General features: G+C 33.9%; 1 protein-coding gene across 1 annotated transcript in view; it reads right to left on the reverse strand.

Moving 5' to 3' along the window:
• The window catches only part of LOC149775978 (uncharacterized), a 54,339-nt gene that overhangs the window by 12,783 nt on the left and 27,918 nt on the right, over window positions 1-13,638 (reverse strand). Inside the window, exons 5-11 of the mRNA XM_089942562.1 lie at window positions 13,274-13,381; window positions 10,220-10,504; window positions 8,011-8,146; window positions 7,339-7,564; window positions 6,207-6,724; window positions 4,317-4,664; window positions 3,719-3,830 (exon numbers count right to left, since the gene is read on the reverse strand). Coding sequence (XP_089798688.1) covers window positions 3,719-3,830; window positions 4,317-4,664; window positions 6,207-6,724; window positions 7,339-7,564; window positions 8,011-8,146; window positions 10,220-10,504; window positions 13,274-13,381 — 1,733 coding nt within the window. The remainder of the gene's footprint in view (window positions 1-3,718; window positions 3,831-4,316; window positions 4,665-6,206; window positions 6,725-7,338; window positions 7,565-8,010; window positions 8,147-10,219; window positions 10,505-13,273; window positions 13,382-13,638) is intronic.

Below are 13,638 nucleotides of genomic sequence, written 5' to 3' on the forward strand. Positions count from 1 at the left end.
AACAGAGCTGCAATGGGTGCTAAAATCATCGAATTCCAATATTTGCATCGTATGACTCGAGCAAAAGCTGCTAAATAAGGCACAATTTAAACCTTTCCATTGGTGAGGATTTATTGACCTCGAACAAACAGTAATCGACAACGGCAAACGTGCTAAAATGTTTAAAATTTACAAATTGAACATCAATGTGATAATAAATTAAACTGTTGATTATGACTACATATTCATGGATAAAGTGTTCATGTTCAATTGAATAGTTTGGAAATTAAGGCCTCGGTAATTATTTCGCAAGAAACTTAAAAGGCGTTAATGTCATTGAAACATAGCGACATCATTATTATGGTTTGCGTTGTCGTCGTCATCGTTATTATCTTCATCCTCCACCTTGTTATCATGATGAGCATCGCATCAATCACCACCACTACCACATGTTGTTGTTACTAAGTCATTAATTATGAAAACCTTTAACATTCATCACAATTACCTTTAACATGTAGGCTATATAAGGTCTACTCATACGGGGAGCTATATCTTAAGACAGCTGTTTGTTTTACATTAACTTTGGAAGAGTCTTTTGAAGGTTAAAAGCTATAACAACATTTCGCGAAATACACTTGGGAGTCTCTTTACTCAAATGTGTGTTGCAGAGGACTTCGTAGATATACGTTTAAAAAAAAACATGAATTTCCACATAACATTTTGGAAAATATAACCGATCGCAGCTCAGATGATTTAGAACTGAGTTTCTACTATGATGATTCCATTTTTGCATATAAGTTTTAAAACATGACACCAATTGGTATCTTTTACATGCAGCTTTCATATTCTAATTATAAAAGGATCTGACGATATTGCTAACGTATTACTAACCAAGAAAGGTTGAAAATAATGAGGAAATCAAATTCGATACTTGCTTGCATAAAGTTCAAAGACTCTCGGCTGTCACTTTATAACTCATGCTTTCAGTTTTCCGTTACATTTCAAATAATCTAATAGCTATATCTCATAGTTTGGATTAAGATATGTTTGGACTAACCCATTTTGATTTTGTCAGATTCTGTCGTTCCTTTAAATGCTGACCTTCTTACAGCACTTTTAGCATCTTCAGCGCAAGTGTGTACCGATTTGACTATTGAAAGTACATTTGCGTGTAGAAAATTCCAGAAGTAAATGTTGCCATCAACACTGACCACTTAATCAATATTGGCACCATTTCATATTACTCTGTATCATTATATAGAGTTACCTATGTTAAGTTTAAATCAAAGTTGTCAAAAATGTACGATATCGTGTATCCGAAAAAGATTGAGTTTTAGAATAGCTTTTCTTTCTTTCTTCATAATATGTTTGATATCTTGGTGACAGAGACAATGTTTACCAGAGGTACAATCGTGCTTTGAACATGTAAAGAAGGCGATTTCAGTTCCGATGATGAGACTTTTATTTAATTATTGGATTGCTTGAAAGGCGATTCTACAAAACCAATATATTGTTTGCAACTATGAGTGTACATAGTTAAATCCATTATTCATACTAAACCATAACACAAACTTGCTTGACTTTTCTTATGCATGTAAATTCAGCCTCCGTTAGCTATTTTTATATTCACATGCAATTCTTTGTTGATTCCTCTAAATCTATGTTCTATTTTAATTTCCGCTATGTAGTATTAGTTAGATCTATATTCTTTTATAGAATAATTGAATTCTGCTATTTGATATTTTTACATTTCTCCGTAAGCTTTTCTCAGTTGCAATTGTGACTTTTTGCAATTAGTTGTACTTCTGGATTCTTGTAGCAAAACTTTGGCATTATTTTATATTTAAGTCTCACTCATTTTACATTTAGGAGTCCTAGATAAATCAGTTGTCAGTTAACCGAACAGATTCATCCAAACTTATTTTAATTTTCTCTGTTTGCTTCAACCAAATTTACACCTATGGATATGTGACAAGTGTTATTGTAAACAGAAATTAGTTTTGGTAAAACGTCAACCAAGGTTTAAGTGAAATGTATCCACATTTTGGTGCCTTGGTGTATCTTAAACCATCATACTACCACAACATATGCCGTAATGTCGCCGTAAATTGAAAGTATTGAATGTTTCCCATTTTTCCTTAAATAGTTATTATTTTCGTGATAAAATGCATTTTTGTCCTCACTGGATCCATTTAGATTTGCGCTCCTATAAACGTCCTCTAAAATACTGGGCAGGTCATCTTTCGTTTTCGTTTTCACTTTTAAACTCCAGTGTATTTTGGGAAGACACATCATTCTGCTCATATGAAAGTGCATTAAGTGCTGCATTTTGTATATGACTGAATGTCAAACATATCTGTCTGTCACTAATGATCCAGATACATTTTTGTATTGACATGTTGTTTTCGTTTCCAGTGCAATGTGCTTTTTGAATCTGCAGGAATATAATCCTTCAACTTATTTTCTTTCCTTTTTATTCCAATTAACCTATTCACACTACTAATATATTAGTAACCAACTAGACATCATGAGTCGCATTAAAACTGTCTTTGATATTGTTCTTTTGCGGTCGTCTGCGATAGTGATACGTGTTGTAGGTACACTATTTGAAACTGAACAAATTTATTGAGAATAACTTAAGCTTTATAATTTGTTCTTGGTTATTATCAACCTGCCAGGAGAAGAGGATTCATGCGCAAGAGGTACTTTATTTTGAGCAACGTTTCCATTTCCTTCAAAGCATATGACTAAGTTCTGATTAAGTCAATTTTTTCAGGCCTAAGTGAGATTCTGAACAACTATCTGATATATTGAGTCAAATATTTGTTGTTTTAATTCTAACGTTGTTTCATGTTTATCCTAACTAGGTGTCTAATACATCACTGTATATTGACCTTGCAAAGTTTATGAGATCTTCTCATTGTATTGCAAAGTTAGCACTATTGTGCACTAAATCACATGAAAATAGCAATGTTTTTCTTTCTTATACCGTACAGTCTTAACCACCCATCTGTCAGTGTGCTTATTTCGATGTTAACACAATTCAATAGAAGTTGGAAATCAACATATTTTCTAATGCTTTGCATTACACCTCTTATTCTTTGAATCAGCGTATTCACCATTTAGATATTTTTGTATATTACTTTCTAACTCACCAGCTTGGACAACACTTGAATAGCATGAAGGTTTTGAAAACAACCACTCATTATTTTCTGATAACGACATCATTTATTTCTCTAATGTTAAATTCATTCAATAGGTATATCATCTATTAGATATATGGCTGATTTAAATACATTGTTACTTTGTGCCAAAAAGTAAGACGGGCATACTGCATCAAATATGAGTTGTACTTTGCACTGTGAGGATCTGCTTCTGTGCCCCGCCGCTGTGTTTGTTGCTAATTGTCTTGGATCTGACGTGTTTTGCAATTTTCTTGATTTTCGAGAGACAAAAAAACAACCCAAAGTAGTCATCGTTTAGAGAATTTCAAACTCAGATTTTAATGTTCTCATATTCTTGGACAATGACATACAAACACTCAAAAATGATTGGTCCAGGTCAATTGATTTTCAATATCACTTTATGGGGACATGAAATATGCTCATCTGAATAGAACATACTCATTGCTTCTACATTTAAGCCACTAAGAAGCTAGTTTAGATAATCAGGTACTTTTACCATTTCTGGATATTTTATGGTTACCAAGGTGCAGCAAACAGACTATGCACACACTCACATTTCTTTGTGATGCAGAGGTTGATCCATTGTGTTTCACGGTATCGTTCCGCATAAGAATATATCCAATTTTATGAACACCACTCTCCAGATCAGCAGCTTCAAACTCGATCCTGACAAATGTGACATTATACAAGTTACTTTGTAGAATAGAGATTCATTTATTATATTTATCAGTTATAGTTTTAAACAAAAATAATTTGGTCATAATAAATACTTTCTCATGTTTATAAGTATCATATCATTCTGATACATTAAAGGCCAGGAATATGTATTTGCTAATATTACAAATTAAAATCTTAATTTCGCATTTATATTCCATATAAGATATTTTGCGTATTGAAACTAATGCATTCCTAAGCGAAAACTATTTCCTAATATATCAGAATAATTTTGGACCAGATTCATCAAGTCTAATTCTGAGTTGTTTATCATACGAACATCAACCATGTATGCTTATAGAATTTCTTGGGGGTGGGGGCATTTAATGGTGGGTCTAAAAAATGTGAACTTGTAATATTGAGTCTAGGGACGGTATATGTTTGAATAAGAACACTCTCTTTGGAACACGCCTCATTACAATAAATTATTTTGTTTACCTCGAGGTGTACATATAGGTTCCGTTCGGATGGTTCCGTGAAAAAACAATTGAATCGTTTTTCACCAGGGGTCCGGAAAAATCAAAATGAACTTCTGCTTTATCACTAATAGTATTTCCGAGAACGTCGTGGGCCCTCACCCAAATTCGTGCAGTTCTTCCGTCCCTCAAGGTTTCATTGAATGCAAATTTCTCGGCTAATCCACTGATGTCAAACCATCCTTTCTGAGGCTCATTAGTACCGTCCGACAAACTAATGACTGCTTCGAATCGGATAATGCCATGTATGTTTGGTTTTTCATCGACAGTTCTTTGACCTTCGTTATCGTCCAAACCAGGGAAAACGAATCTATGCAAAATAATTAATTTTATAGATACTAAAACTAGACATTATTTTTCCAAACTCACCCTGACATTAGACATTCTAAACTATTTAGAAAATCAGGACAGTAGTTTGAAACGTGCCATGAAATAGATACCATATATATATATATATATATATATATATATCTTGAAAATATAACATGCATTATAAACACGTTATAATTTTCACACCAACACATAATTATAGAATGGAATAAAACTACTATAAAAAGAGTACATATTCACTGGAGCTTTATATACATAAGATCATGCAACCTTTGAGCTTTTAATGGATAACCATGTCCAACAAAGTGAAGGATGTGGACTTACTAAAATGAGTTAAAACGTCCATGAGATTGTAATCTGCATTGGGTACAAAACCTGAGCTAGAATAAAACAGTAGTCGATGATCTGAAAGACAAGAAATCTGACAGAGGAAACACGACACAGTGACATTAACCTCACATTGTCCCCACGGAGTAATACTCGATATTACAGAAGAAAACCAAAAATAAGAACATGAAGAAATATGTAGTTGATTGCAGCTATATCTCAAAATTGCGTAGAAACGTGTTGAATTTAAAACTTCTACAAGCTTATTTATGAAAGTCTCAGCACAACTAAGGCTGCTGAAACTCATATAAATGTTGCGGCTGTTGAAAACACCTATACCCGGACCACTTCGACGCAGAATCGACAAAGAAATGTGCATTTATCTTCGGCGATTTTTTCCCAGGTAGACGTTTTGCACAGCAATGCAACTTTTGTTGTAATGTTTTTCCACGCATTTTAACAGAATGAGTTGAACTGAGAGCAGTATTTAAACCACATGGATGGACGAAATTCCAGTGTAGTCGCCGATATACAGATATTGAGGATACAATTTTCACAAAACGTTCAATTGATCTCAGTCAAACAAATGGTACAATCAGTAGAGAAATGGAATGGAGACAATGGAGAGAAAACATAACGAAAGTACCATACATGTTACGGCCATGTGTATTGTTGAGACCTCTATAGAAGCTGCTGAATCCAAACAATTTAGTTTTGAGTCTTTAATTGTTATGTTTTGAACATTTGAGTTATTATGTTGTGTTCGCGACGCCGTTGGTCCTTCGAGACAAAGGTTTTGGGACAAAAACTCTTTCACTGACTTCCCGAGCTTGAACTCAAGGTAAAACAACTGTTTTATTTATCATTCACTAAGATCAATTGATTATGATGAGTTTCAGTGACAGCATCTCTATTTATTTGAGTAAAATTTAAAATAGTACGATAGCCGGCGGCATTAAGGAAATACGACTTTCAGGAAATAAAACGGCCTCACACCACCATGAATATGTCCAGGCAGAACATGTCTAATATGACTTTGCCTTATAAACCTTCATAGTTTAAAAATGGGGCCACCTTTAAATTGCAATACCCGTGCCCTATAGTTTCAATTATTATTAAATATGAAATCAAATGCATGATATTTTAAGTACCGAAAAGTAGTCTATCGACACGTATAAAAACGCAGAAATCTTACTTTGAGCTCTGAAGTATGCCTTCTCTTTGAATGTCTTGAAATTGTATTGGATACGCATTAACTTTGTTCAGTAGTTTCCCTTCTGAGATGAACTTATTTACAAAATGATTTTTCCATTCAACACTAATCTCTGCCGTTTGCCCTGCTTTTGTCGTCTGCCACACGTAACCTGTCTCCGATTCTGCTGAAGATATATACAATCTGCTGTCCTCAAATGTGTTAAGGCTGATACTTGAATTAGGAGCATAAAGTACAAGTCTTCTTGCTATCTTGGAATTATTGGCTTTATCGGCTGCCTGGAGCAACACGGAAAACATGCCATCTTCTGACGGGGTGTACGTGTATTGGTATATGCTATCATGCGTATGGTTGAAGTCTGCAGAGTGGACAGGTTTCAGAGGGGTCATTTCTTGTAGATCACCATACGGATCTGGTGAAAGCTTGAAGACTTCAATGTGGTAGCGGTCCATTTTAGACAAGTCATCTGCCCATCCAGCCCAATAAATATTGACTGGTAACTGAGAATAGAGCATTGCAGAATTTCTATTGGAACCTAAATACGAACTTATAGATAGCCATGCAAATGGAATAAGTTTATTACTAGGGGACTAATTTGAGCAGCTTTTCAGACAAAGGAAAGGAAAGAAATTAATTGAATAGTCCCCTATTTTTGAAGCAGATTGGAAAAGGGCATTATTGCAGATTGGTTCCTTTCTATGGAGAACATTTATAATAACATGTTACATTTAAACGTCATAGTTAAAGTTGTCGGCATAAATGATTGGCTAAACATTTTCTACGAGAATATGCATAATCAACGAATTCATATTATACCTCCGAGCCAAATCACTTCTATACCTCTCGATGCAAAAATGACGTAAATGAATCAGTGATATTTTAGTTCGTGTAATTTCGTTTTCGTATAACCCGCCCGACAAATATCCTGAATAAGAGATAGAAAAATTGATTCATATAAGAGAGCTTACGAGGTTTTGGAGATGAAATTCGTTCATATAAGATAATGCCAGTGCAAAAATTGTACACATATTGCTTGTTGAATTTGCTCACTAAGGAGACAAACCATTGAAAATTATTAAGTTTATTAAGTGAACAGTTTATTCTGACTAATTACCTTGGTAAACTCATTTTCTATTTTTAAAGGAACATCATCTACTCTGCAGTTGACTGTGCTGATCGGTTCTGAGCAATGAATCGGTACATATAAATCAAACTTAAATTCCACTTCCTTCTGGTCAGTCAGACCCTGATAGATCTGGGTGTTCCAAATGGAATTAGGAACATCGAAGTTGACGAGTTTTCTGAATCCTCCACTCTTAGCGATGAACACAACGTCCAGCCTAGTGTGAATCAAGCATATATACATTCATTGCTTTGCTGATCGTATTGAAGCATCAGTAGGATGCAAATGTGCAAGTGAACATGATCTGCAACTTAACGTTATAATTCTGTGTCAAGTCAGATATATATATATATATATATATATATATATATATATATATATATATATATATATATATATATTCCAAAATAATAATAAAAATGTTGTTAAAGCTATTTTTTAAATTCTTAAGCAAAGAAACAAATTACAATTGCTTTATAGTCATTTAGATGAGGAGAACTTTACATCAGATGTAGGACATTATTTTTTCATTGGGTTTTAAAACCCTTGAGGAAAATTTTTTTGGCTGACTCTGAACATTAAAAGAGAAAATGTGGATATGATATTGTATATTACTGTAGAGAGAGAGAGAGAGAGAGAGAGAGAGAGAGAGAGCTAACTTACCAGTCACCGTGTTCTATAATAGTGGAGAACTGATTGTCAGTGATTATGCAATCGACGATGCCTTCATTAGGGTTCGTATCAGCGAGACCAGGACATTGATATTCCTTTTGGAAAGCTATATCTCGAATCATCGTACCTGGTAGAAAGTATAAACAGAGTTTCAGAAGTACAAATGACACATTAAAATTGAAGGAACATGTCCTTCTTAGGACTTGGAATTGGTGTAACTTGCAATTTCGCATTTTATTCGTTTACTATTCTAATGGATTTAACGCAATACACCAGGCTATTTGGTTTGTTGCACATATGTTTCAACGAAAGATAATAAACTCCATCAATTTACAATTCTGTTCGAATAGAGAGACGCATAGATTTCATTTTTCTCACACATTGAATACCTGAATATACTTCAGAAAAGTGATAAAACATATCTATTCCCATTATCTGTGAAACGGAGAAAAAAGATGAAACATTTGGAAAAGGCAAGGTTTATGTATTATCGAATATGACTTATTTGGCATTACTCTAATTGTTTCTTAATTTGTGTTAATATGAGGGTTTATTATATGCTCAGTTGTTTCGCTGCTAACTTTACATTATCAGAATCGTCCAGTGCAGTATTTTACTACACTGAACATTTTTATGCTGCACAACACGTGTCTAAAATAGTATCGAGTATTAGGAACTACTTTCTAAACAAAGCATGTGCACTCATGTGGTAGATGATTTCGGTTGATTATATTTGTTTATGAACAAAATAAACCGGCTGTTCTGCACAATTGAATGTAGAGATGATAAAGTTAACGATGTGGAAGTGTTCACTGTTTCACAAACAAAACTAAAACAAGCAAGCGAATGAATGTGATATTCGCAGTGTCAACAACAAAACGTGAGAGACGCAGTAGTTGAAAATCCAATTATAATCATTTAAAGAGTAATTTAGGATAATATTCACAAAGTTTTGATGGATCAGACTATGACCAATCCTCATTAGGGCACACAAACGGCACATACAAGTATATTGAGACCAAGGTATATGGCATATTTATCAGACATGTACCATTTTACAAGTCAGACAAGTAACTAAATTCGAGAAAAATGCAACTGAAAGCTTTGGTAAGAAACTAAAATCCTCAGAGCCAATAGGCGAAGACGACGACAAGCATTATTCCACTGGCTAAACGAAAGTCACACAACATCTGCTTTCGAATTTTCCCTCTTTAGCTATTTTGATGCAATGTTAGGGTAGCTATCGAAGACATATACTGTATGATACATGTCCTAGCAGGTGTTCCTCCAACCGCAAGAAATCAATTTACAGGGCGTTACATGTCTTCAATTGATCGTAATGACAATAGTAATATTTATACTTGCATGTATGCGTCTTGAAGTTATTATCAAATATAATTTGTTAGTTCTGCAAATCCGAATGACACGACCCATGACTTGAAAAATCTGATACAAACCGAAATGTTAAAGCAATTTTGAATACACTTGCAACTACCATCACGTTCTCCTTACAGCTCAGAACTAGCGAAATAAATCTGTCCAGCATAAGCAGAAAAACAGAATTGAGTTGGATCAACAGAAAACAAAATCCATCTATTTCAGACCGACTCGAAGACGTTTCGTTTCAAGTCACATTCAAGCCACATATGATTACAAATTTAAATTTTATGTAGAACAAAAAGTAGTTTTTTTAAAAAAAAAAACGAGTGTTGACGAAGTGAACAGGTTGATGGGCTGTGCTAAGTGCTCCTTAATTACTGTTTCAGTTTATTGAGGAATCTACGTCGTGTATTTAGTTTTAAATTCAACACAAAGTGAATTGCTTTGGTTCTTGTAGTGTATTCCTTTATTCGTATGCCATTAATAGCAAAATCAAATGATTACATTTCATCAGGTTACTGCATTTGTATAGAATATATGTACATAATATAGCTCATTCTTGTGCAGTATTACTGATACAAAAAATCTGTTCATATTTGCCTATACAAATTTAGTAACCTAGAAATCGTTTTTCAGTCATATTTTCCGGTATTTTAAAATTTGATGCCTTCAGTACCATGTTGTTAACGAGCGGAAAGTGTACATGGATAAGTTTTACAAAAACGTCCAACATCTGAAACTTCAAAATCTTGATGTTGATCATCAAATAATTTTAAATGATCTTATGGAATATTTGGAAAAATAGTCGAGTGCCTCTTACCTGATCTTGGAATTTTGGAAATGTTGGCCGTGATACGACCCTCCACAATACCTAGATGTGCATCATTAATGTAGTTTGGCCTATAAGGAAGTTGTGGTTGGATGTAAACGGAATTGAACTCAAAGTTTAAGTAGTTGAAATTCTTTTGGTTACTCCAAAACGTATGCTTATCTTCTGAGGTACCATCCATTGAATAAGAAAATTTTGTCGAGTTGTCCGTTTGTCTGACGTGAGCCAATGTAACCCTGCTTAGACTTATGAATGGCATCCCCTTGTTCCTGGTTACTAATAATAATAATAATAATAATAATAATAATAATAATAATGATAATAACAATCTGACTATTATTACAACAAAATAAGAGTTATTTATTTCAACTGTACGCAACTAATGTAATCAAAGATATTACGATGACGTAGCACACCCCTTACAAAAAGATATGCGATTTGGGTTTTGAATTTTCAGTATCTACATAAGATGTTTAGACCTGTCGTGGAAGTGGCATGTGGTGCAGTAGGTTACAGAAGCGTAATATTGTGACACCATAGTGTCCTGTTATAATACATACAATTTAGGCAACAAAGTCCAGTCCCACTCACTATAATGCCACAGCTTAACTTTTTTACTTTAAAGAAATCAAGAGAAGAATGTCGTGAAGATGCTTAATTTAGTAACAGGCCCAATAAAAAGGTGACGTGAAAATGATGCTGATTAATGTCGAGTTTGAATGGAACCAACAGTGCTAAGGACTACATTATGCAGTAGTGCTTCCACATGTTTCAGTTGTGCAATCGTTCCTTGTGCTGGTTACATCGCAAAAGGAGAACACTGTCAAGACTTCACAATTAAAGTATACGTTTATTAATTGTTTCAATCATCTGCGTCATCCAACCCTGCTCTTTGGTCTTGATTTAGACATAAAACATACCCTGTGTATATACATTGTTCTGCTCTTGCTTATCCATCTGGAAAGTATGCATCCATTTTAAATTATGTTTTACATTGATGTCTGAATATGCCCATCAGTCTTTTTTCGGGATAAGATCTTCTGTAATGAAAGAGTTCGCTCAGCCGTGCATGCATCATCCATTTCCAGCTGACTGTGATTTGTATGGGCAGGTACGACTCTCAACAAGAAATTTTCTTCTTACTAATGGCTTGATATTAACCTAATATATTTACACCAGAACTTTATTTAAAGTTTGCGGAAAGCTCTAATTTTTCATAATTATTTGTAGCAACAATGGTATTACGCCTTGTCAGTTGTCAATCAAACCATTGGCAAGCTCGTGTAGGTCTCCCCCTTGTAACTTCAAAATTTCATTATCTTACCATAATCAGAAAATAAGTAACAAAAAGCAAATATATTTGCATTGCAATTGTTCGTGTTTTCTCATTATTGATAGGGCACAAAGCGCTTGTTGAATCCGTGCCACTAAAGGTCTGACATGATTAGGGAGCAAATTAATATGCTTTTGCGATTTTGGCGTTAAGTATAAACATGTATCCACATTTCTGATCCATCTTGATCATATATATTCCAGATGTCAGTGAAATGATTGCTTGCCTAGCCAACAGGAGAAACACATGTCAAATCTCAATTCAGGACGAATGAATAGCGTTATTGCCAAATCTGTTCTTCAGTTCTAATCTCATGTTGCTGGTAAAGTCGATACGATTTGCGCTGTTTAAGTGATTGTCTTTATCATTATAATGTTTTCCTACGAATCTTTGAATCCGTTGAGATATGTAATGGTAGCTCTTCAAAGCATGAGTTATATATTATATTACAGCGAATAACAAAGGACTTCAATGTATGTCATCACGTTTGATTGGTTGAGAATATAAACTCTTGGTCGAAGATGTAAAAAATTAAACATTCACAATACTATCAATGATACTAATAAACCATCGTAAAAAGTATTATGATGTTAAAACAAGTCGTGGCATTGCTAACATTATATGCTAAATTAACTTTCCTTTCTCTCACCCATGTTCACTACTACGAGACCACCATGATAGATTTTAAAGGTGTGTACTTAATTTCCTCGTCATAAATATAAAGTTTCAGTATTTCAAAAAATTCATCGCTAGAGAAATAGGACTAAATAAGATGACCTATACGTAATCACCAGAACGTGAGTGTTAGTCAATATGACCTCCTTTTATTAGTAGTAATTAGTTTCTCTACTGATAAATAAACCAATAACGTTTCAGTAAATGAAAAAGTTTTTAGAACAATCGACCTAAATGACAACGGTTTTAAATTTGACGTTAATGGGAGCTATTAAAACAAAGCCAATATTTAAACTTTGCTTCGAAGGCAATTAAAAATGTAATGCTCTTTTGAACCACTTCCCTCGGCATCGACAGGTCTAATATTGAATCAATCAATACATCAAACCACGCTTTTCTGTAATTTATACATTTATGGTTTTCAATTTCTAAGCATCTTTTTTAAAAGACGCTCATGGTCTAAATTGTATCATCGCGCCCTCGTCAGCAATGTGTAGACAAGAAATATTCAAATATCTTGTTAAGTAAAGTACTGACGGTGTCCATCAAATATATCTGAATCACGATGATTTGTATTATATTTACACACACGTCGTTTAAAGCTTTATATTGATGGACGAAAGCGAACAATCCAGCAACACTAAAGAAGCATTCGTATACGTAAGATGCAATAATTTTAATTTAAAAAAAAACACTATGCGAGCAAAAGACACACACACACACCCCTCCCGAGTCCAGCAGCATACATCGAGACCAACGAGTCATTTCTAGAATGGAGCAAAACTAGAAAATAGTACTTTAGTACAACCCATAAGAGATAAAATGGCAATCATTAGCTTAAAGGAGGGAAGTAATTTTACTATTGTTACATTCGTGGTTTATAATTTCTCTTTATATCTCAGAAGTTCACTATCTAAGACCAACGCTAGATAGATGATGCTTTGCAAGTGATTGACGTGATAGAATTACGATTACACATTTAATTTAGAATGGGCAAAATGAAAAATCACGAAATAAAATTCGGTAATTTGTTTTACTTGTCAGACAGGCACTCTGACCAGATCCGCTGAATCCATCATCACAGTGACAGCCATTAGGAGAAATACAGGTTCCAGGGTAGCATGGCAGCAAGTGGGAACATGTAACTAAATTAAAATAATTAAACTTCAATTTAAAACTTTCTATGGTAAAAGTAAATAGGTGATTTATACTGATATTATGCTCGATGAAAAATTTAAAGTGAAGAATAAAAAATGTATACATGATTTATCTTATCTTATTTTTTAGAGCCAGCAAATTTTCAAATATATCTGGATAGAAGCTAATACAAACTACTTCTTTCTTTGAAAATAAATATAGACTAAAGAAGGTACCATCTCTGAAAAGAAAAGTATCTGAATTA

This window comes from Sinohyriopsis cumingii, chromosome 18 (assembly GCF_028554795.1).
Source record: "Sinohyriopsis cumingii isolate HCF-2022 chromosome 18, ASM2855479v2, whole genome shotgun sequence".
Lineage (NCBI taxonomy): Eukaryota > Metazoa > Mollusca > Bivalvia > Unionida > Unionidae > Sinohyriopsis > Sinohyriopsis cumingii.